Source organism: Hydra vulgaris, chromosome 15 (assembly GCF_038396675.1).
Source record: "Hydra vulgaris chromosome 15, alternate assembly HydraT2T_AEP".
Lineage (NCBI taxonomy): Eukaryota > Metazoa > Cnidaria > Hydrozoa > Anthoathecata > Hydridae > Hydra > Hydra vulgaris.
In genome coordinates this window covers 28,488,576-28,514,503 of record NC_088934.1, presented here as the reverse complement: position 1 = coordinate 28,514,503, position 25,928 = coordinate 28,488,576, and the positions used below count along the sequence as shown (strand labels likewise).

The 25,928-nt window shown below is 27.7% G+C and overlaps 2 protein-coding genes and 1 long non-coding RNA gene across 3 annotated transcripts; 2 read left to right on the top strand and 1 right to left on the bottom strand.

The window, feature by feature from the left end:
- Positions 1–1,958: 1,958 nt before the first annotated feature.
- Positions 1,959–2,600, top strand: LOC136091864 (general transcription factor II-I repeat domain-containing protein 2B-like). Its single transcript, XM_065819577.1, has 2 exons — positions 1,959–2,087; positions 2,211–2,600. Exons 1-2 carry the CDS (start codon positions 1,959–1,961, stop codon positions 2,598–2,600), a joined length of 519 nt encoding a protein of 172 aa, XP_065675649.1.
- Positions 2,601–18,281: 15,681 nt separating this feature from the next.
- On the bottom strand, positions 18,282–25,629 carry LOC136091529 (uncharacterized). The gene is made up of 2 exons (XM_065819189.1): positions 25,492–25,629; positions 18,282–19,372 (listed from the first exon to the last, which is right to left on the bottom strand). Exon 2 carries the CDS (start codon positions 19,363–19,365, stop codon positions 18,421–18,423), a length of 945 nt encoding a protein of 314 aa, XP_065675261.1. The 5' UTR covers positions 19,366–19,372; positions 25,492–25,629; the 3' UTR covers positions 18,282–18,420.
- Positions 21,585–23,025, top strand: LOC136092167 (uncharacterized). Its single transcript, XR_010644249.1, has 3 exons — positions 21,585–22,700; positions 22,809–22,838; positions 22,917–23,025. It is a non-coding gene; the product is annotated as an uncharacterized LOC136092167 (long non-coding RNA).
- Positions 25,630–25,928: the final 299 nt, after the last annotated feature.

The following is a 25,928-nucleotide window of genomic DNA, read 5'->3' as shown; positions in this document are numbered from 1 at the left end:
GGTCGACCCATTGAACCATTGCTTTTTTTTTCCCTTTATTTTAAACAATTTGAAAATGTTTAAATGTTTAATAAAGATAAAAAAATTTAAGACTTTAATAGAGATTAAAACATAACTTAAATAACATTAAATAACTTACGCAAATATTTGTTGAGGCTTTTAACCGTGTGTATTCACGAATATTACTTTTATTCGGTTACTACTTTTCCATTTTATTTTTAATTTTGTCAAGACTTTTTTTAGTTTCTTTCTATCATCTATTAAAAATTAGAAACTAATTTTTCTTTTTACACTCAACTGCTATTGCAAAACTTCAAGCTGGTCATCTAAATCTGAAGATAACACGTTTTTAAAAATTTCAAAAATTTCCATGCGAAGAATTTGCAAATAATCTCTAGGTGAACCTTAGAATATAAAGATATTGATAGAAAAAGTCATAATCACTGTCATAACTTTATAGAACTAATTTAAAACAAATTAAATTGTAATCGATAATATATTATTTTATAAACCAAAGAGATATATACAACAGGGTTGTCCAACGCGTGGCCCGCGGGCCAGAAGGTGGCCCTCGTCAGCCTATGGTATGGCCCACATATCACGGTCCATTAATTTTGAATTTTTATTTTAATAAAAATTTCAAATAACAATAGTAAAATAAGTTCTACAGCATATTGTTTATATATTTATAATTCGAATTATACATTCGATTTCGATAATACTTTCACTACATAAATCCGCATTTGAAATAATAAAACGCGCGCTAAAGAAAAAACATTATTTTTATATATTTAATAAAGTTGGCTTCAGCTAAAAGACGTAGATGTGATACTGAAAGCGATCATGGGGGTCGTGTATTTAATCCTTCTTGGACAACTGACTATTTTGTACATGAACAAAGTAATTCTATTATATGTCTATTTTGTTTGGAGAAAATTGCCGTGTGTAAAAGTTATAATGTGAACAGGCACTACACTACAAAACATGCTGTAAGTTATGACAAATTTAAAGGCCAATTTCGAATTGAAAAGATTGAATTGTTGAAGAAAACTTTTCTAGCACAACAATCAGTGATGAAAACTAAAGTGATTAGCTCTTACAGTGCAACCAAAATAAGTTTTTTAATGGCAGAAGCTATTGCAAAAAGTGGTAAACCTTTTTGTACTGGAGATTTATTAAAAAACTGTTTAAAAATATTTTGTAAAGAGATATGTCCTGAAAAAACACCTACTGTTGAAGATCTTAGCCTCTCACACCAGACTATTGCTAGAAGAGTTGAAGATCTATCAAAAAAGATTTAATTATCATTAAAAGAAAAATTAAATAAATGTGAAGCCTATAGTCTGGCACTGGATGAATCAACAGACAGAGGTGATACTGCTCAGCTAGCCATTTTTATTAGAGGTATAAAAAGTAACTTAAAAGTAATTGAAGAACTGTTAGATATTAATCATATGAAGGACACAACAAGAGGAGAAGATATTCTCTCTGAAGTGAAAAAAACATTGGTGAAATCTGAATTACCAGAAAAGAAACTCTGTAGTGTCACTACAGATGGAGCAAGTGCACTAACAGGAAAAAATATTGGATTTATTGCATTACTTAAGAAATCCATTAATCATGAAATTATTTCATATCACTGCATTATACACCAAGAGCAGTTATGTGCAAAAGTATTGGAGATGAAGAATGTTATGGAACTTGTTATTCATACTGTTAACTTTATAAGAAGTCGTGGCCTTAATCACAGATAGTTCAAACAATTACTTGAAGGTTGTGGTAGTGAGGCTGAAAATGTAATTTATTTCAGCCAGGTTAGATGGCTTAGTCGAGCTGCTACTCTGAAAAGATTTTGGATACTATTACCTGAAATAGTGCTGTTTCTAAAAATTAAAGGGAAAGACACAAGCTTGCTTGAAAATATTGACTGTCTGAATGATTTGGCATTTTTGATTGACATGACTCAGATGTTAATGGAATTAAATCTTAAGTTGCAGGGTAAAGATCAACTTATTAGTAAATTGTTTGAAAATGTAGAAACATTTGTTTTAAAATTAAAACTTCTGAAACAACAATTAAGTTCTAAAGTACTTGTCCATTTCAAGGCATTATCAGAAAGAAATATTAATACAATTGACTCTGAATGATATTGTACTCTTATTTTAAAATTAATTGATGAATTTGACACAAGATTCTGTGATTTTAAAAAGGAAAAAAATGAGTTAGACTTATTTGCGCATCCATTTCCCATCAAAGCTGAGACAGTTAGAAATGAATTTCAAATGGAATTAATAGAATTGCAAAACAATAAAGATCTTAAAGAAGCCTACAAAGAAGTAGAATTGTTAGAATTTTATAAAAAATACATGAGCATTGAAGTTTTTCCTCATTTGTGCAGACATGCTATTAAATATTTTTCACTTTTTGGAAGCACATACAACTGCGAACAGTTATTCTCAAAAATGAAGCATGTAAAAACAGAACAGAGAAATAGATTGACAGATGAACACCTTACTAATACCCTTCGAATTGCATCATCAAATATAAAAGCAGACATAGATCATTTATGCAAAAAAAAACAGTGTCAAGTTTCACATTGATCGAACTTTTGTATAACTTCACTTTGAACCTTAACTATAAGTGTAACTGTTTATTTAAATTTAAATAAAAACTTCAAATTTAATAATTTTTATTTTGGGTAATTTATGTTTGTGGCCCTCAAGTTGATTTTAAAACGAATTAATGGCCCTTACTGTAAAAAGGTTGGACATCCCTGATATACAACATACAATTAATCATAGATCGTTGCGACGTCGGAACCGAGGGGTCTTCTCGTCTCCCCTTCATTGCATTGCCTTTCGATTTCGTGGAAAATTTGCCCTTTCCAAACATCCTTGTTATCACATAAGGTAAAGGTCATCCAAAGTTTACTTAAACATCACACTTTATTTTCAATCAGGAGTCATTCATTTTTATCCTGCAATCGAGACTTTAAGAATATTAAAAAGTTAATCTGTCGTTTTCATCAAGTAGACAATGCCGAGCAACTTGAGTTAAATTTCTAATATGAGCTTAATTTTTGGTAAGATGATTAATCTCTCCTTTAAAACATTGTGGTTACAAAAGTATAAAAATTCTGATGAAATACCTGGAAAAGACATACAAAAAAATCAAAAAATTATCTTTTTGATATCGATATTTTTTACAGCTTGTCTACATTAACTTGATCTACATTGACTGCTACAAGTAAATGGTTAACAAGTTTAACTATCAAAAGTTTTAGAACGGCCGATTTTACCAACATTCCACCTGCTTTTTCAACAGACAGGACTTATCCATAAGGTAAAGTGCCTATCAATAGTAAAAAACTGCCGATTTAAAAAAAATTGTAAAACGGACTACTGAGAACGAAGTTACTATAAAAGTAATATTTTCAAGTGGCCAACTACCAAAGCAGATGGCTGCTCGACGGATGTTGAAAAGTAGAGTTTAGATACTTTATATTTTGTTTAATTTTTTTATTATTTCTTAATAAAATTTGCATACCTCTATTTTAAATAACAAACTTGTTAAGTTCAAAAAACTGCTATGTTTTAAGTTAACAATGGTCAGCAAAAGCCATATGTGCGCATTTTATAAATAAACAAAAAATATTAAATCACGATTTAATTAAGGGTGGACACTAGTTTAATATTTCGAATATAAAAATTATTTAGCTAAAAAGTTAAAAGCTTATATAATAAGTTTTCAGTGAAGCCATATTCTCAGTTTTTTTTTAAATTCTGAAATGGATTGTTTTATCTTGCAGCATGAAGGTAATAAAGATTATGTTGCTTTAAGGTGAAACACTAACTTCTTTTTGCTTTAATGCATCTAACTTCAAATAATTTTTTTGAAAAAGTTTTCTACTATTCAAGGTATTCCCTTTTTATTAAAAAGGAAGTCAGTTTTAAATACTCCTGATCAATATATTTCTACATTATACATTTTAATACATCTGAGTTAGGGATTTTAATACCAGTTTACCAGTATATAATTAATTTTTGTTCTGATGAATTTTTTTTTTTTCTTACGGTGAATTGCCAGTTTTTTTGTAAGGATTGTTGCAATTTTTATCTATTATAATTGCAGCCGTGTTATACCGCTATTTATACAAAACATAAAATGTCTCAACTGAGTTTTAAATAAAATATATTTGAAATAACATAATTGAAAATTGCAGCCAAGGTGCAGTAGTTGGAGTTCTTGCTCAGAACCATGAGGTCTGCGGTTCGATTCCAGCTCTAGCCCAATAAGCGACGTGAGTACCCTTTTGCATAATACATTATTTGTCGATCTTTAAAACACTTGGGTATTGTAATGGTTTAGTGCAGCCATTGCGCAGTGGTTAGAATTCTGGTACAGAACCAAGAGTTCCGAGGTTCAACCTTGGCTCTAGCTCAATAAGTAAGGTCATAGCTGAAGCATTTTTGCAAAGTATAGAAAAATAAAAATAAAAAGTTTAAAAAAATACTACAATTAATCAATTAGATGAACAGTTTGTTCAACTACCTTGGATACCTATTATTGGCCCCAAACTCCGAAGAGAGTTTAGAAAACAAAACATCAGAATTATATTTACTTCAGCTCCCTATTTAAATAACATATTATGCAACAACAAAACAAAACCATATCTGAAATCAAATCCGGGAGTATCCCGGTTTGTTTTATATTATTTTGTAACGTTTTTTCATTACCTGATGACGCTGACCACAATAGGTCAGCGAATATATGCATATATATATATATATATATATATATATATATATATATATATATATATATATATATATATATATATGTATATATATATATATATATATATATATATATATATATATATATATATATATATATATATATATATATATATATATATATATATATATATATATATATGGATGTATATATATATATATATATATATATATATATATATATATATATATATATATAAAAGAAGATAAAACAAGTTTTTCTATGGTACTTTAAGTTTCATGCCTATACGGCAATCATCAGCCATTGAATACAAATTCAAAAACAAAAAAAAACCGCTAAAAATTACAAAATACTGTGTAGTGGGATCTTAACGTCGCTAGGACATACTTGATGGCAACGAAAAAACAAAATATTAGCTAACCCTCGGTGTCAAAAAAAGATAAGAGGAATTTATTCTTGTGTCTGCATTTTGAAATCAACTCATTTCGTTTATTTAACAAGTTATCACCTTTATATGTTAAAATAAAGAACTTTTCGTATAAACAAAGATTGCAAATTTTTGACGAAGTGTTATAAGGATTGCAATGTTTTACAATTTTCCACTTAATTAAGGGTGTAAGCATTTTGTCTTTTATGTCCCAAATTTCTTTAGACAATTCGGTATCATTTTTATATTTAATAATGTTAAAAGATTTGATATGGTTAGCATACCGAAATTTAAATGGAGTTTCACATAAGCTAAAATATACTTTTTCTTTGTAGTCAGGTTCATTTGACGACACGGTCGCTTGATAAACGATGTTCTTCGACAAGCACTGATTGTTCATGGGACAGATGAATTTAATTAATCTAGTTAAAAATATTAAATTTTGTAAAGTGAACAACAAGTTTCAAGAAAGGCTTTCTAGCGATATAAAATCTTTGCGCAAATCGCGTAATACTTTAACTCAAGCCGACAAAACCTCTAATATGTACAGAATTTCCAAAGAAGAGTATAACCACCTCCTTAAGAACGCCGTTACATCTACATATAAAAAGGCTGACCAAAATCTGAAAGATCAAATAAATATTGAAAGCAAACACCTTTTAACTAATCATGATGTTTTCAACAAATTGAATTAAATGGTACCTCCAATTGTTTTATCACTCTAAAAGACCACAAGATAATTTTTTAAACAACCCTAAAGTTCGCCTATTAAATCCGGTAAAAAAATAAAGTAGGCAGAGTTTCTAAAGTTATTCTATCAAAAATAAATATTGATCTTAGAAAAAAAGTTTGCATCAACCAATGGCTAAACTCACAGAACGTTATAGATTGGTTTTAAAGTACTAAAGAAAAACATTTATACAAATTCTTAATTTTCGATATAACTGATTTTTATCCTTCAATTAATGAAAATTTACTGAACAACGCTATAAGCTTTGCTGAAAAATACTTAATTATAAAACAAGATGAAAAAAAGTTAATATACCATGCCAGGAAATCATTATTATTTAACAACGGTGAAGCCTGAATTAAAAAAAGTGGAGGGTTATTTGATGTCACCATGGGAGCCTTTGATGACGCAGAAGTTTGTGAGTTAGTTGGAATATTTATCTTGTTTCAATTATCACAATCTTACAATAAAGATGAACTCGGATTGTATAGAGATGATGGTCTAGCAGTGTTTAAGAACCGGAGTGGTCAACAAATGGAAAAAATTAAAAAGCACTTCGTGAAAATTTTTAATAATAATGATCTTCTTATATCCATCAGCTGTAATTTTAAAATTGTTAATTATCTGGACTTAACGTTAAATCTTAATGACAGTTCTTTCCAACCTTACTGCAAGCCTGGTAATTCCATCAGTTATATAAATGCTGCCTCTAACCACCCTCCTAGTATACTAAAAAGCCTTCCTCAAACTATCGAACTAAGATTGTCAACCAATTTTTCTAACGAAAATATTTTTAAACAATCCATTCCTCCTTATCAAGATGCACTATTTAAATCTGCAAATTCGCCTACCATTCAAATAAAAAACAGATTCCATTCAAAAGTCACTGGCGAAACATAATCTGGTACAACCCACATTTCAGTACCAATGTTGCAACAAAAATAGGAGGTCGTTTTTTGAACATGGTAGACCTGCACTTTCCGGTTAGTCACAAACTTTGTAAGTTATTTAATTGAAATACCATTAAAATAAGCTACTCATGTATGCCAAACATCAAGTCCATCATTAATTCGCACAATCACAGGATATTATATAGCCAAGGTAAAGGTGAGGGAAAAAAATGCAACTGTGTCACTAAATCCATCTGTCCCATGAACAATCAGTGCTTGTCGAAGAACATCGTTTATTAAGCGACCGTGTCGTCAAATGAACCTGACTACAAAGAAAAAGTGTATTTTGGCTTATGTGAAACTCCATTTAAATTTCGGTATGCTAACCATATCTTTTAACATTATTAAATATAAAATCTTTTAACATTATTAAATATAAAAATGATACCGAATTGTCTAAAGAAATTTGGGACATAAAAGACAAAATGCTTACACCCTTAATTAAGTGGAAAATTGTAAAACATTGCAATCCTTATAACACTTCGTCAAAAATTTGCAATCTTTGTTTATACGAAAAGTTCTTTATTTTAACATATAAAGGTGATAACTTGTTAAATAAACGAAATGAGTTGATTTCAAAATGCAGACACAAGAATAAATTCCTCTTATCTTTTTTTGACACCGAGGGTTAGCTAATATTTTGTTTTTTCGTTGCCATCAAGTATGTCCTAGCGACGTTAAGATCCCACTACACAGTATTTTGTAATTTTTAGCGGTTTTTTTTGTTTTTGAATTTGTATTCAATGGCTGATGATTGCCGTATAGGCATGAAACTTAAAGTACCATAGAAAAAGTTGTTTTTTCTTTGTTAATATATATGTATATCGCTCTATTTGAAGTCTTTTTAATATTGAGCACTCTTTTACGACTATGAGTTTTGTTTTATTATTATAATACAAAACAGCCTTAAATATCAATACATACATACATACATATATATATATATATATATATATATATATATATATATATATATATATATATATATATATATATATATATATATATATATATATATATATATATATATATATATATTGATTTAGTTTTGTCAAGGCTGAATTAGTGGTTTTGTATTGTAGCAGCTATAAATTAACTTTGCAAGTTGTTGTTGTTTTCTTATGTTGGTATAGGTATTAATGGTTCTTCTACAATAACTGAATGCAAATAATTTTTTATTGTTGATCTTGTAATTTTTTAATCTGTGGCAATTTTGTCATCGCTAATTTCAAGCATACTAATGAGATTATGTACTTTAAGTTTTTTACGCCTGAGCATAGAAGTTTTTCTTTGAAACTGCTTACTAATTCTTGTTTGAAATGAAGGACAGCTGTGTTGAACATTTTAGTCACTTTTTTACATGCAGCCTGGTGTTCATTACGTATTTTTGCGTGCGAATCTCTACATGCAGTAACGTATTTTGTCCAAACAGTACGTTTTGCTTTTACTGCTTTCAATACTTCTTGTGTGACCCAAGGATCTTGCTAAGTTTTAAATGAAGTCATAGTTGATGGAATGTGAAGTTTTACAGAATTGTTTTAAATGTTAATATAACAACTGTACAGATTGTTTACAGAGAGATTGGTTTGTATTACTTTAGAAGTTATGTGTGCTAAAATTTGTATTCAAGTGATCAAAGCCATGAAAAAAAAGAAAAAAAGAAATAATAAAAAAAAGTTTTATATTTCAAAAAATCTAAATTTATCAACAGTTTTAAATTTCATACGAATAATTGTCATTTATAAGATGAGTACACCCCAATTTACAAGTGTGTACACTGTACTCACTTGAGATCATATATATAAAATATTAATATAGATATCAATAGTTACCAAATCTTGCAAAATACTTATCCTGTTACGCTAATATACAGTAGTGGCCGAAAAATTAAGGCAGGCTGCGTTTTTTAAACTTTTTTTACTTATTGTTTATTTATTACCTTGGATACAAATAATTTTTTTATTATATTTTGAATTTTGAAGATATTTTGATTTATTTAACACCGTCAGGTTGCCATAGTTGTGATATTATGGGTAAAAAGCATGATATTAATAACTTTTTTAAAGGTAAAATAAATGCACTATTTTCGGAGGGCTATTCTCTAAGTAGTATAGCAAAACAACGGGACTTAGTATTAGTTTGAGAACAATTAGAAGAAGGTTGTGTTATGACTTTGGTCTAGTTGCAAGAAGACCAGCTAAAAAACCTCTATTAACTCCATCTCAATTACAAGCTAGGATTAAATTTTGTAAGAGTTGAAAAAACAAGACACCGGAATGGTGGGAACCCGTAATGTTTACAGACGAAAGTACGTTTCAACAAATTAGAAGCACGGGCTATAATTATGTTAGAAGATTTGTGGGAGAATGCCTGAATCCAAAGTATACCTTAAAAACAGTAAAACATCCTCCTTCAGTCATGTTATAGGGAGCAATCATAGCGCAAGGTCGATGTGGGTTGCACATCTTTAAAAAAGGTGAAAAAGTCAATGCACAAAAGTATCTAAGTTTGTCGAAAGACAAATTAAAACTGCACATAGAAATTACTAAAACAGCATTTTCCAGCAAGATTCAGTGACTTGTCATACAGCTAAAACAGTTAAGAAGTGGTTTACTGATAATAAAATTAATTATTATCTAATTGGCCCTCAAGTTCACCCGATCTTAATGTTATTGAGAACTGCTGGAATATAATGAAGCAGAAAGTTGCAGCACATCAGCCAAAATCTGAAGAACATCTTCAAAAAGTTCTTAAAGAAGTGTGGACTAATGAAATCACTCGAGAATTTTGTAAAACATTAGTATATTGTATGGTAAGAAGAATACATCCAACAAAGTATTGAACTATAACATTCAAGTCATTTAAATTTTTGCTATAATTTGGTGCTATAACTATTATTTTATTGAATATTAACAATTTTTGATAATTTTTATCTATTTTTTTTTCATTTATTTTACATTTTATATTGTGTTTATTCAATAAAGAATTTACACTGCAAAATTTGAGTTATTTTTTATGACGTGCCTTAATTTTTTGGCCACTACTGTATATACCTAATATGTATTACATAATTCTATAAATTACCTAACCCTTTGCAAATATGTACTGCATTATCGCATTTATTGTTTATAACTACTGTTTGAGAATTTGTTAAATACCACTATAGTCCTTAAAAAAAATATTAAAATCTTCTTTTATTTTTGTATTCAAGTGATCGGAGCCAATAAAAACTTTATCAAAAATACGGGAGTTTTTATTATTTTTTTTATTATTATTATTCAAAGGTACAAAAGTGATTGCAGTTTTTTTTGTTTTTTTTATTTTTTTATTTCGCTGTTCATATAAAAATAAAATAATAAAATTACAATGAAACTTTTACGTTACACAAAGAATATATATAAAACAGACAGGGGCTGAAAGAAGATACGGATGACTGGTGTCACTTCAATCTTTTCATAGATCCCCTTTACAAAAACATTTAAAGCCCACGTGGTTTTAGTAAATTTACAATAAAATATTTTTTCTGAAAAATACTACGTGAAAAATAAAAACTCATATATGCATCCATACTCATATATATTTATACACATAAGCACACACGTATATGCAAACATACTTACACATATGTCAGAGATAACAGAGATGCAATTTCATTTGTCGTTAAAAAGAGGAAGTGCTTTTCAAATTTATTGTTACTTTTTAATTGATTCCATAATGACGGGTCTTGGCTAATAATTGAGAATTTTGACACTTGCTATTTTACTCTGCTCGAGTGATAGTTATGGTTGGTTTTTTACCAAAGATTTTATTTTTGTGAAAACGCCGATGTAAAAGTATCAAAATATACTTTTCGCGGCAAGTTATTTTTATATTTATACATAAATGTTAATATTTGAAGCGAATTAAGTTTTGATATATTTAACACATTCATGTATTTCATTACAGGGGAAGGATTTTCTAATCGCTTTAAATAACTGCTTTACATGCGTAGTTTTGTAGGCTCTGTAATCTTGTTAAGTTGGTTTTGTGTGTGTTATCCCAAATAATATTAGCGGAGGAGAGATGCAATAAACAAGACTGAAGTAAAGTATTTTGCGTAATTTATAATCAAGAAAGGCCCTAGATTTATATAATTCACTTATGGCAGAAGATATTTTTGCTTCAATAAGACTAATATGTTTTTTCACAATTTAATGATAACTTATTAGCTATAAACTATTGGTTATAGCAATCTAGTACAGTGTTCATTGTTTCCAACAATATTTTTACATCAGAATTTTTGTAGAATAAACTTGTATCGTCTGCATATAATTTACGATATTTTATGAGAAGCTTTATTCATATCATTAATATATATTTAAAATAGTAAAGGGACTAAGATTGATCCCTGTGGAACTCCGCAAACAATATCAAGAGCTCCTGACTCCTTCAGAACAACAAACTATTTTCTATTAAAAAGATAACTTTTAACCCACCCTACTTTTAACGTTAGACCTTTATTGCCGTAATGCTTTAACTTTGAAAGTAAAATTCCGTGATCAACAATATCAAATGCCTTAGAAAGATCGATAATTTGATCTATGATTTTTGTATAAAAGTGTATTTAATGTCATGTAATCATAAATTCTATTAAAAATTACCCTTTCAAATATTTTTGAAAAGATAGGGAGTAGTGATATAGGACGGTAGTTGTAAGCAGAAGAGCAATTGCTCATTTTTATTCACCCGGATAATGTTAGATGCAAGAGAGGCGCCTATATTAACAAAATATTTGTTAAATGCTTGACATATTTTTTCACTTGTTATATCTTTGTGGTTAATAATTACTTTTTTGTTAAGCAAGAGATTTTCTTTTTCTCTCTTCCAGTTACTTCATTTATAATAGACCAAGTTTTCTTGATATCAAACTTATTTTTATCCAGCTGGTTAGAATAGTACTTTATTTTAGCTTGTTTTAAGTTATTTTGATAAAACTTCATATATGATTTGTACGCATTTTTTCGTCATTTTCCTTTTTAGATTTTAGAAATTTTATTTAAAGCTTTTGTTTTCTTTTTGATGATTTTATCAAATTGTTTGTCATCCATTGATTTTTAAGTTGTTTGCTTTTTGTTTCAGTGGTTAATTTTGGACAGACATTGTCATAAACATTTTGAAAAGTATTCGAAAAATTATCAAACACGCTATTGGGGTCTGCAGAGAAATAGACATCTTCTCTTCGTACAGCTTCTTTTTAAGTTTATCTAGGCTTTTAAAAAAAAGATTTCTTTTAATAAGAAATTTTATTTTTTTGCCGTCGTTAGATGAAACTCCGTGCGCAATATGAAAATGATCAGAGAAATCGGTAATAAAAATACCTGATTCAAAATGAGATCTAAAAAATTCTTAGTTAAAATATTATCAATTGCGGACGAAGTTTTTGTAATACGCGTAGGCTTAAAAATGGTAGATATAATGTTAAGTTCAAGTAACAAATTAACAAAAGTTTTTTGTATTTACAAACTTTTCATAACACATTGCATCCAAGTTTAAATCACCAGCGAAAAAATATGTTTATTCTGAATACTCATTTGTGGTATAATGGTTCTAAGGCTAATATGAAAGTTAATTTGCTTACTGCATGGCGGTCGATAAAGCGAGGAGATTAAAAAATTTACCAGTTTTATTTAGAATTTCAATACACAAAGTTTCAATATGTTTGTTTGCTTTACAAAAAGTCTTTTTTGCTTTAAATACAAACTTGTCAAGAATACAGATTCTTGCTTCCAACACGTGGGTGACTTATGATTTAATAAAATGATTAATTGTGCAAAGAATTTTTTGACAAAGGCAGTTTAGCATCTTCCCAAGTTTCTGAGATACATAAAACATCAAAAAAATAGTTTCGAGAGTAATAAAAATGTTTAAAAGCTTAAAGTTTTTATTCATTGATCTTATGTTTATACTTAAGATACTAAAATCATTATTTTTTTCTCTATTAAATTCGTCAGGTTTATAGTGTGAGTAGTCAAGACAGCCTATATTTATTTCAGTTAAAAAACTATGTTCATTTTTGTTAGTTCTCAAAAAGTTTAATATTGGAGACTCTAAGTTTTCGATATTAATTGCTATATTATTCTTGCCAGTTGAACTCATTTTCTATTAGATCGTTTAATAACTTTTAATCAATAAGTAAAATAAAAAATAAAAACAATAAAAATAAATTTGTTTTTATTTATCTTTGTTTGTCGTCGCATTACTTATACTAGGCATTTCTCTTACGACCACGCGGTTGTGTACTACCTCCGCATATTTTCCTTGACTTCGATGCATTTTTGCTTGAGCAAATAATTCTTTACGGATTCTCATAGTTTCTTCACTAAAGTCTTCACTAATGAAAATATTTTTTCTCTTAAGATTTTATGCCCTAGCCAGAGCTTTTTTTTTTCCTGCCAGATTAACAATTTGCAAATAACTGTCCTCGGCTTGTTTTCAAATTTTCCAACACTATGGGCTCTGTCTATGATTATTGGTTCATTTATTTGAAAGTCCTCTTTAATAAGCGCTTTTAGATTTTTTTAAAATACCATCGTATGTCTCATTGGGTCCCTCTTGGACCAAATGAGACATACTTGGGTCCCTCTTGGACCGAAACAATTCGCATATTGTTTGGTCCAATTTTTTATAAGTCGACTCTTTTTTTCCAACTTTTTCCAAATTGTTTCGGTCCAATTTCTTCCAAGTCGACTGCTTTTCTTTTATTCTCTGTCAATTTGGTGCCTAGTTGTTTGTCGAGGTAAATGGGCAAATAATAGACACTTTTCAACATCAATTTTTATTTTCTATTTAGTTTAAAATATCATGAAAAAAATTAATTTTTGTTCATTCTAAGCATACATGGGCAAGGAATCCAAATTTTCTGGTAGAGCTTGTTTCCAGGCTCCAATCAACGTACCTTTCTGTAAAGCATTATTGTTTGACGCCAGTGTCAACATTAAAAAATTTTCAAACTGCACCATCTTTTAAAGTTTCCTGTCTTGAACAACAAAATCCAGGAACTGCCTGTTAAACCACTCCCCCCCCCCCCTTTTTTTTTTATTTTTATATATTGTAAGATATCAACAGAATATTTTCAAAATTTATATTATAACTGTACGAGGTGGTTTCAAAAATGTAATCAGTTTCTGCTGTATTTTTTGTTCGTACGAAATATTTCCACTAGAATGTGCACCATATTGTCTAATAAAACTAATATGCCACGAAGCTCGATTTTCTACGCAACGCAAAAAATTAAAGTTACCACACGTCTTTAAGATATTAAATTTTGCGTAATATTTAGAATTTTAAATTTTTTATTTGACTTCAAAAATGTTATCGTTTCGCATCTAACTAAAGCAAAAAGGTGCCTTTCAAGAAATTGCCATCAGTCGGTTATTAGTTTAAACAAGTAAGATATTGCCGTAAAATATCTGGTTTAAAAAAAACAAGATAAACGAATAGATTGTTTAAAGGGAAAACGCCAAAGATCTTATTGCGGATTACAAGCAATCTTTTAAAACTTCTTTAAAATGTAATATGCCTTTCTATATTTTATACCTTATATAACTTAAAATAATACAATTGCGATATATTCTGGAATTCTAACTTTGGCCTTAATTTCCAGACCTGTGAAATCACAATTTCTTGAATGCTACTTTTAATTGAGGTCTTAGCTCGGTGCTTAATTTAATTATTCCAAAGACAGTTAAACTATAGAATACTCCTCAAAGACAGTTAAACCATGGAATATTCCTCAAAGAAATGGATGTAAATGTAAGCTACGACTATGAGCATATATTTCTTTTGTTTACTTTTATTAAGCGGAGAACATTGAATGAAAAAAACTTTTTTCAGGAAATTTATAGGTTTAAACATATTTTAAACCTATAAATTTCCTGAAAATAGAGTTCTAGCTCATTTGATCTATAATTATGTCCAAATTTAGGACGTTTTTAAATTCTATTCTAGACAATTTGAAGCAAATCGACTTGGCAAAATCTCAAAGAGTTCAAAAAATGACTTTGTAATAATAAAAAAAAAGTCTTAAGTTCAAATTTTAGATTTGAGTTTACTAATTCGCTTTAACTACGTTGAGATTTCTGCAAGCTCGATTTTCCAAGCCACCTTTAAAAACTAAATGCGACGTTTCATGACTAATAAAATGTTTGAATAGTGATAAAAAAACAATTATACTAAAGTTAGACTTTTATAATAATGGCGTGACATTTACATTTTTTATTTGTCATCTGAAACGCTATCTTATCGCATCTCACTGAAGTTAAAAATAAGCAATTGCTTGAAAAGCACCTTAACTTCAGTAAGACGCGTCACAATAGCATTTTAGACAACTAAATTTTTGTTTTGAGTTTAACTTATTTATTAAAATAATATATGTATAATATATATATAAAAATACAATGGATTTATGCTATTTTGGTCTCAACTCTGCTGGTGCGTTTTTTCACAATTTTTTGAATTTGGAGACCTTCTCTAGATGTAGGTGCGTAATAACAAACAACTGCGTTAAAAGTCTATTTATAGCAGTATGGGAGGTAGATCATGAGCCCGGGAGCATCCGAATCAATAAGAATAGTGTTAATTCATTCATTTTCCGTTTTAAAAATGAGGGTAAGCAAGTTGGTCGGGTCAACCCTACCGTCAGCCTTACACTGTGGAATGACTATATTGCTATCAAAGCTCTCTGCTCACTCGACCAGGTGATATTCGAATCATTTACATTTCAACTGCAAGTGATATTCGAATCATCTGCAGATCAAGCTGCATTCTAACTACTCCTGTAACTCAGCATTTATTGTAGTCGCAGCTTTACCGACAACAGGAGAACCCAGAATTGGACTTTGACATAGTTGCAAAAGACTATTTCACTCAGACTTTGCGTAAATTTCAACGACTCGGGGGCATACACAAGCTTCGTCGCTGAAATAAAACATATACCAGCGTTCTAGCGTTAGGAAAGGTTCGACAATGCATAGGCACATTTTAATAAAAAAACTTTATTATTAAAACTTTATTTTCGGTTGATAATTATAATAGTTTTAACATAAACAAAACTAATTTAAAACAACACATTTAACTTTATGTATGTATGTATGTATGTATGTATGTATGTATGTATGTATGTATGTATGTATGTATGTATGTATGTATGTATGTATGTATGTATGTATGTATGTATGTATGTATGTATGTATGTATGTATGTATGTATGTATGTATGTATGTATGTATGTATGTATGTATGTATGTATGAATGCATGCATGTATGTATGTATGTATGTATGTATGTATGTATGTATGTATGTATGTATGTATGTATGTATGTATGTATGTATGTATGTATGTATGTATGTATGTATGTATGTATGTATGTATGTATGTATGTATGTATGTATGTATGTATGTATGTATGTATGTATGTATGTATGTATGTATGTATGTATGTATGTATGTATGTATGTATGTATGTATGTATGTATGTATGTATGTATGTATGTATGTATGTATGTATGTATGTATGTATGTATGTATGTATGTATGTATGTATGTATGTATGTATGTATGTATGTATGTATGTATGTATGTATGTATGTATGTATGTATGTATGTATGTATGTATGTATGTATGTATGTATGTATGTATGTATGTATGTATGTATGTATGTATGTATGTATGTATGTATGTATGTATGTATGTATGTATGTATGTATGTATGTATGTATGTATGTATGTATGTATGTATGTATGTATGAGAAAAGCTATAGTACAATCTTGTCATACGTAGTCTTTTTTCCTTTAAGCGAGGCCATTATCTTGGAATCTCAATCTCCAATAACTCTGCGCACGTCTCTAATAACTTCCACTTAATGATTTTTGTCCATGATAACCATTATTTTCTTATAAAATAAATGTCCGTCTTTCACTTTAAAGCGTTTTGTTGTTCTTCGTAAAACTTGATTTAAATTCATAATCCCGTGTAGATATAGTAGAACAGGATGTTTTATTTCGAAATTATTCTTCTATATTATGAAAATCAAAATGCATTTTTTTCTTCTCCGAGAAGCAAAAATTAAAACATACTAATTATTGTATGATTTTATATTTGAAAGTTTCAGCCCTTTTATTATTGTATGATTTTATATTTGAAAGTTTCAGCCCTTTTGTTATTGAATGATTTTATATTTGAAATTTTCTTTTGTCTACTATTGCCAAAATAAAAGCAAATTTAAAATGTTTAATGACTGAAGACAACACAATGATATTAAGCCAAGATAGCGAGCCCATCTTTGCTTAATATAGAAGTGCGTAATATAAAAATGACTATGATAAAATCTTTATAGTAGCTGGAATAAAATTAAAAAAAAAAAATACTATTCTGTATGTATCAAAGGAATATTTATTTTTAATCAAATAACCAATATTCATTACCTTGCTTCAATAATTGATTTTAACTTGTCAATTTCAACCATTGATAGTTTTGAATCTCTTTCTTAAATCTCACAATTACTAATACTTTTAAATCTATTGAAACTCAAAAAACAATATACTTTTCTTAATATTCCGTGCTTACTAGGCTTTAACGAGCCGGAAATTTAAACATCAAATAGAATCTTGAATATATTTACTTTTGAATTCGCAAATCGAATCGAATCTCGAATCTTATACAACTAAGTTTTTTTTCCTATATTAACTGTTTATAAGAACATATAAAAAAAACAGTAATATTTTTCCATATATATTCTAGTATTCTTGTGAGCAAAATTTGTTTTTGGTACAATTTGACTTTTTGTTAAAACTTGAAACACTTAAAAGCCCGAATAACGAAAATTTATCGTATAGAACGTTTTTAAATTGTTCCATCGTTACAAAATGATATTTGCGTTTAATGAGAATAAAGTTTAATAAACGAAGTCAATAGTAATCAATGTTCTGTAGAGGTAGGGTATTATTTGACTTATTGTTTAAGAAAAATAGTTTGCAAATACTATATTGTTTCTTAATATTCCTATAATATTCCTTACCAATGATGTATATATGGCTAGAGCAGGCTTCAAACCACATATATTATATTTCTAATCTATATATAAAGGTTGTATATTTAGTAAATACTTGGTAATGAACTTAAATAAAGTTTGGTAAAAGATTTTCAAAAAGTTTATTAAGACATTTTGGTAAAAGTTTGATAAATACCTAGTGACAAGTTTCGATTAAGGTTTGTAATGCGTTTGGCCAATAGTGTTCAATACTCTCAGTCCTTAAAATTTGTTATAAACTGAAAAAAAAATTATTCAATAACAAAAATTGCGGCAATATACAAAAATACAAAAACATTTTTATTTAAATTCTTATTAACAACCAGATTTTTTTAAATACACTTGACTTAAATTATTTTAAGTATTTTAATGTTTACAAGTTTTCAATAGTTATTTACAAGTTTTTTTCCAATTAAACGTTTTAAACTGCCACTATTTGATCTATTGCGAGAATTTTAGGATAAAGCTTGTTTTTTTAAATTGGTTTTACCGTTGTTGTTGACCACTTTCAACGCTGGTACTGCTGAATATTAAATTTATTTTAGAAACGTACAACTTTAAAATTTTTCTATTTCTAAAAGTGTAAATAATTGCGTTAATCCATGAGCTTGATTTCCTAAGTACAAGGGTCCACAATAGTATTTTAAGAGCTGGAGGAATAAGAGAAGCATCATTTTTTGAAAAAATAAAAGACATGTAATACTGAACAGCTATGCAAGGGCAAAAAAATAACGCGTGGGCGAGAGAGGTTATAACTACAGTTTTTGTGACGTGGTTTTCAACTGCAGCGTTTCTCTGAAGTTCCAGCGAACTATTTCTTAGTTTTTTTTTTACTCCAAGTAGCATTAAAACATTTGCAATAACAATCAATATCAGCAAAGTAAGTGTAAAACTACCAGTTCCTATGTATAGTAAACACTGTAGATGTAAGTTTGAAGAAGCGTAAATGAATCCGTAACATACGCCAGCAAAAAATGAAGCAAAAGCAACAAATACAAAGTACCGAATTGAATATGAATCTTTTATAAAAATTCCGCAGATTTTATTGTTGTACAGAACTGTAAAAAATCTTTCCCACGATATCATTACAAAAATAGAGCAGGTCACACCTAGAAACCAAACTCGAAAAAATAATATTATCGAGATCTCTAAGCAACCAAAGTACTGAACACGTTTAAGCAATACAATTTGTGATGTTGAAACTACCAAAGTATTTATTATATCAGTAACGGATAGTAACATGACAAATTTTTCATTCCGAGTATACTTCTTTTTTCTTGTTGTGTTGTATAATCCAAAAATTAATGCAATGTTAGATATTAATGTCAAAATAACATTAACTTCATGACTAGCAATTAAAAATGAATTGTTAGGGTATTTTGCTGAATCTCTGTATTGCAGTTGACAAACCAAATCTTTGTTAAAAACCATTTTTATTCTGTATTAAAAAAAAAAAGATGGTATAAAATATTATTAAAAAAATTGAATTTAGACAATTTAACGCTCGCCATTGTTACTTTCTTCACTTTGAAACGCTTCTCAACAAGATATAACCATTAAAACCCTTTAATATACTTTAAAATGAATATTTTTGTTTATTATGCTTTGATACATAACTTTTAGCTAATTTTTGTATCCTCAAAATTTTATCTCTAATACTTTATACATTTATTTCAATTTGCTCACATATTTCAACATTTTACACACAACTTATATTTTATAATTAATATTTTATATATTTGATTTATTTTATCTCTAATATTTTACACATTCCCTATATTTTATCTCTAAAATAGTACATACTACTATAATTTATTTTTTATATTTTACTCATTTTTAATTTTTTTTTTTAAGAAGCAATTGTGTGTTCTGTGTGACAATAAAGATAAAAAAAAAGAAAAAAATATTTTAACATTTTATTCAGCTCATTTGACACTAATTTGATTATTTTGGCTATTAAAAAATTATGATTTAAATCTAAAAATTTAAATATATTCTTATAAATGTTATACTTCATCCAAAGCTTTTGATAGGATGCTTATCATTCTATCAAAAACGTAAGCTTTGGATGAAATATAACATTTATAAGAATATATGTAAATTTTTAATTACAAATGAATAGTGAGACAAAATATATAAGATTTCATAAATTTTATAAGTTCAAATTTTTCTTATGTTTAAAGTTTAAATTTTAAAAAAGTTTATTAAGTTTTAACACGGTTTTTTTAACCAAAACTTTAAACCATTTTTTTTGTTAAAATTTTTCCACTTTCCTTTTAATTGCTTCATTTCTATTGCATCATGTTTTTAATTGTACTTTTTTAATATTTAGTTGAAAAAATTGAAATTATTAAGAAATTAAATGATATTAAGAACACGTAATATGTAATTTTGAAGCATCACTTGTAAAATTTATATGTTATGCTTTACAACAAATTATCTTAAAATTTAAAAATGTCAACATTTAAACTTTATTAACAGTCAATTGGTTGCCAACAGCAACTTATTCGATTAAAAGTTAAACCACGAGGCAGTAGCAGCAAAGATGTAAAAGCCATTTTGCTGCTACTGAGGATTATCCTCATGGGAAAAAAAAGAGTTTAGTAAAATGTTCTTCATGAGGACCATACTTCCCAATGAAGTAAAATCTTGCAAGTATTATCTTTTAGCTGTTACCGTATCTAAATGTTTTTGAAATCAAATACGTGCTTACAATAGTACATTTTTCAGCGCGATAGAACCTTGTTTAATATTTTGATATTGTTATTATTACTATTACTATTATTACTATCGTTGTTATTATTGCTATTATCTATATATTAATACGGTAATGAATAGTGCGCATAGTTACGCCTAATGTTTCGCCTATTGTTCGTATTGTTATTTACGGTTCTGTATTCTGTAAAATACACTATTTCTTAGTTTTTAAGAAGTTTCTAGACTTTTTAATGCACGGTTATATATTCCATGCGGTCTTTCGCAAGCAAGCAAGCAAGCGAGCAAATTAAAGCTGATATATTATTATTTTCAATAAGAATTGATGTTGTTCATTGTTTAAAATAGAAAATTCAAATAATCGTTTGTTTGTTGTTGGTTGTTTTTATTTTTCTAATTTTTATAGCCTGTTTTCATTTTTTAGAAGAAGTTTATAACTAAAATTTCTGTTTAAGTAAACTGTTTCAGTTTTGTCGTTAGTCTTTTTAGAACATTTTAAGCAAGTATTGTTTTATTTTCTGGAGCAATTAAGAGGAGCTGATGGCTTTTTTAGTAAGTTCAATTCATTTTCTTATTTATAGATTAAGATTATTTTTTGTAGAAAGAATAATGAGTATAAAATTTTATTTATGTGTTTAATATGAAAGTTAAATAGAATAAGATTGTTGTTTGTGTTCGTGTAAGTTTATATACATAAGTTTGCGTTTATTTCAATCTATTTTATATTGCTCTATATCTATATGTATATTTTATATTCTTAGGAAAAATAATAAGGAATAGAAAAATAAAAAAAAAATCTTCTGGAATTTGTCAAAAGAATGTTGTGTAATGCTTCATTTTAAGGTATCTGAATATGTATTTATTTGAAATTTATAATTTTGTTCTTTAATGGTTTCATCATTACAATGTTGTAAATTGTAGTCTGCATTCTTTGTTACATTAAAAATATTAAATGCTAATAAATGTCGTTTTATAGCTGTTAAAGGTTTGCTTATATGTTTATCTTATGCTCAAAGTTAAAAAGTTTTTGATAAATATGTGTATGAGATGATATATGTAGTTTGATAAATACGTGTATGTAGTGATATATATAGTTGTTTTATAAATGTGTTTATATAAATGTGTTTTTATAATAGTATGAAATGTATTTTATCCAGGGATGCGAAGTCCCAAAAAGACTCCAGCTTTTTGTATCTACTTTTTCTAAGTCTGTTGTGTCCAGAAGCTCTAAACATGTTTATTGACTTATTATCTGCTATAATAATTTCATAAGATTTGATGACTTAAAACTTATTGTTTATAAGCCAGGAGTCCTTGCCGCCATAATACCTAAGAATTCTGGGCTAACAAAATGATTGTTCCTCTAACCTAATAGTCTTAATTTTTTACCTATTAGTAGTCCATAAACTTATTTATATTTTTAGTGCTCCTGTATACCAAAAACTAGGATAAAGTAATCTTTTTGTGACTTTCAAATCCGGAGTCCTTTTTGGTACTCTGCATCCCTGATTTTATATAATGTGTACATGATTGTTAAATGAGGTGTTTTTATATGTTATATAACATTTAAAAAAATTGTGTTTTATAGTTAGTATAACTATAACACACAATATATTTGAGATATAGATCTAGAGCAAGATTCGTCAACCTTACCAGTCAAGTGGTGTTACTGCTTTAGGTCTAAGTGTAGTCTAGCCAATATAACTATTCTGAAAATACATAACATCTTTAATTATTTTTTGTGTAATGTTGTTACCTTTGACTTATCTTTATGTTAGTGTCTGTTGTTAAAAATGATTAATAGGTAGTTTCATTACTAGAACTCGCTGCTTTTGTTTCTTAATATAAATACATTAATATAATTTCTTCAAGCTGAAACATAAATTAGTGACTTTTATCTGAAATAGCACAGTGAATATTATTATTATTATTAGTGCGCATAGTTATACCTATTGTTCGATATTAGTTACAATTCTGTATTCTGTAAAATACACTATTTCTTAGTTGGATAACCGTTGGATAAACTGGATAACCGACCTTTGTCTTCTGAGGTACAGATATTAAAATTTAAAGTTCTTTTTAGTTTTGGTTTAGTTTATAGTTAATTTTAGTTTAGTTTTAATTAGTTTTAGCTTCAGTTATCTTTTATCTTACTTTAGACAACTTCATGGAAGAAATGAGGGGAATAGGTAAAAAAAATTATTGTTAAATATTTATATGTAAATATAATTCTATCAATTATTCTGAGGTATATTTTTTGTCTTTAGTGTCTGGTAGAAGCATAACTGGTAGGGCTGTGTTTTAAATTTTATATATTTTTTTACGGAGAATTATGTGCAATAGGTGAAAGAATTATTTAATATAAATATGGCATTTTTAAACTTATATTTATAACTTTTTTGTTGCCGTTTTTTCTTTGATGACTTTTTTTTATTTTTTTTAATTTTGTAACTTTTTTTTTAATTTGTAATTTTTTATTTTTTATAATATACTATTGTTTGTATTTGGTTTGTTTTTGTCTTTTTTAATTGAAATTTTATTTGTTTTTCACCAATTAAACTTAAATATAGTTAAATTGATTAAAATTTTTCTAAAAAAATTATTATTTATGAAACAAGCATTTTTTTCTGCTTTTTTTGAGTCCAATGTTGATATGGTTTAGAAAAAAAAAATTCAAAAATATTAGGACCTGTCAAGAATTTAAATTCCAAAGAGAGGACCCTCAAGATCTCATAAAAATCAAAAAATATTTTTTTACTTTTATTTTATAATTAATAGACATTGATTCGTGTCTCAGTAATATTGGTTTTTAAACTTTTTTTTTTTTTGCTATGAAAATCGCTCCACCCTAATACACATGTTTGATTGTAAATCGACTTTTTTTTGTTTGAAACGTATTTGTACTCAATTGCTTAGTTATTTATAATAAATTTATTTAGATGTGTGCATTTATCGTTTTAAAGACAATTTCCTTTTTTAAAGAAACATGTATCAAGGGGATACCAAAAAATTAATAACTCATAAATAAATTACTTCACTTAATATTAGTCTTATTAATTAAAGTTCATGTTATAAAAAATATAACAAGAATTTAGCTTTATTCTTTCGTCAATTTAAGGCATGATGAAGTGTTATTATTTTGTGTCAGTAATTAAAAACGTATTGTGTTGAACTTAGTAATGTCTAGGAAAATGGTTCGGCCATACACTGATATGACCTATGTCAGTTGTAAATTACTCAAATAACGTTAAATAATTGGTAAATTAATTTATTTTAATTTTACAGATAGTTTAATTTTTTAATTTGAAGGAGTTTTTCTTACAGGGTATTAGTTAAGGTATCGCAACTTTAAATTGTGGAAAACAGCCACTATAAATTAACAGACCGACCGTAACCCGTATTACGGGTTGCTTTCTGCTAGTTAATATTAATACTATAAGTATCTAAGATAATCGAAGTTTACACTAGTAGAAAGTATTGACAATATGTAAAAAAACTTTTACAAATTATCTGTTTTTACAAAATAGTCGTAATAATTAACTAAACGATAAACAACTCTTGTAATTAGGGTGATTATAAAGTTGAAAAATTTTTTTTTGCCAATTTAATCATATGCCAAATTTAGTTTCAAAGAAAAACACTGCAAAATAAGATAAAAAGAGGCTCAAAAAAAAAAAAAAAATTACGCTTTCTTTTGGCTTATTCAGATTTAAATGGAAAAAACGAATTTAAAAAAAAAACGACATTTTTTCAGCTATTTTATGACAAGCTGAAACTTAATATACTGATAGATAAAGCCTAATTAAAAATCTAAAAATAATAATTTTTTTTTGAATGGCAGCTATTTTAGTTTTAAAAGATATTATCAATACGAAAACCAAATGTCAATTAGAAAAAAGTTTAAGATTCTTGCAAGAAACAACCTTAATCAATGTAACCCTTCCCGATACATCTCCTTTTCCTGATAGCCATTTTTTTCAGACCCAAGAAAATAATTATTTAAAATCTAGTTCTCAGGTAAACTTTTGTACATAAAAAAATGGTTGCTATGCGCATCACCACGCAATGTTCTTTTACTCTCATCGTCAAAAATAATTTTTAAATTTTTTTGTTATTAAGCTCAAATCATGTTATATATGGTTGAAAAGCCAATTAAATTTTACACAAAGTTGGCGAAAAAAATAAAAATTATGATTAAAAATAACTATTTTTACAAAAATTACTGTACTTTTACCTTATAACCACATTAAAAATAATTTTCAATTAATAATTGAAATTGTAATATTTATAAATAAAAAATCTCCTAAAAACCATTTCCAACCGTACAACAAAGTGTATATTATTTCTTTGTTGTGTACTTTAAGGTGGTCCAATACCACATATATGATACATATAGATTAAAATTTTTCAAATTTTTAATTTTCACATAATTCTATGCAAAACTTGTTCGACTAACGAATTTTTATAGCTTTAACTAAATTTATAAGTTGGTCTACTTTTATTTCTAAATGAAGTGTTGTACGTTTTCATGGTTACGACCCTAGAAACCGCTTTTCAAATTAAAAATAAACCTATTATTTCTTCCACAGAATGCTAAGTTGTATGTCTGAAAATGATGAACAGACGAACAAAAATGGCTTCAAGTCTGTCAGTATCTCCATGACTGGAGATACTAACAGTTTTGTGTGATTATGTTTGTCATTGTCTTGTATTTCATAGGTTTTATTAGTACTTAATTCACAATTGATTTAAGTCAAGACTTAATTTTCTGTATATTTTCAAAAGAATTAGCAAAATAAATTGTTTGTGACGCTAAAAAAAAGCAGAGTTAAAGTTACTTACTCGTCTTGTTCAAAGGTTATTTCTGGTCACCTAGCATAAAATATATTAAAAATTGGTTTTAAACTTTATTTACCAACTCAAGAAAACCTAAAACTTATACTCTCATCGTTTACCATGTTTGAGTATGATAGGAGATATAAGAAAGATTGAGTTTGATATAAGATGTAAGAGTCTTTAATATTCAGAAAATTTTAAAATATTTGAGAACAATAAAACATGTGATCATTTAAAAAAAAAAGAATCTAAGCTTGCATAAACAACATCTGATGTTATTTCAAAAAGTTAGAAAGACATTTAAATTGAACGGATTTTTCTCTATCAGCATCCGTTTATCAACATCCAATTATGTCTACCCTTTTACAAAATCTAACGTTGTTGTTTTGTTTTTTAGCGGGTTTTTTTTTTTATGTTTTTTGAAATTTGCTAAAAATAAGTAG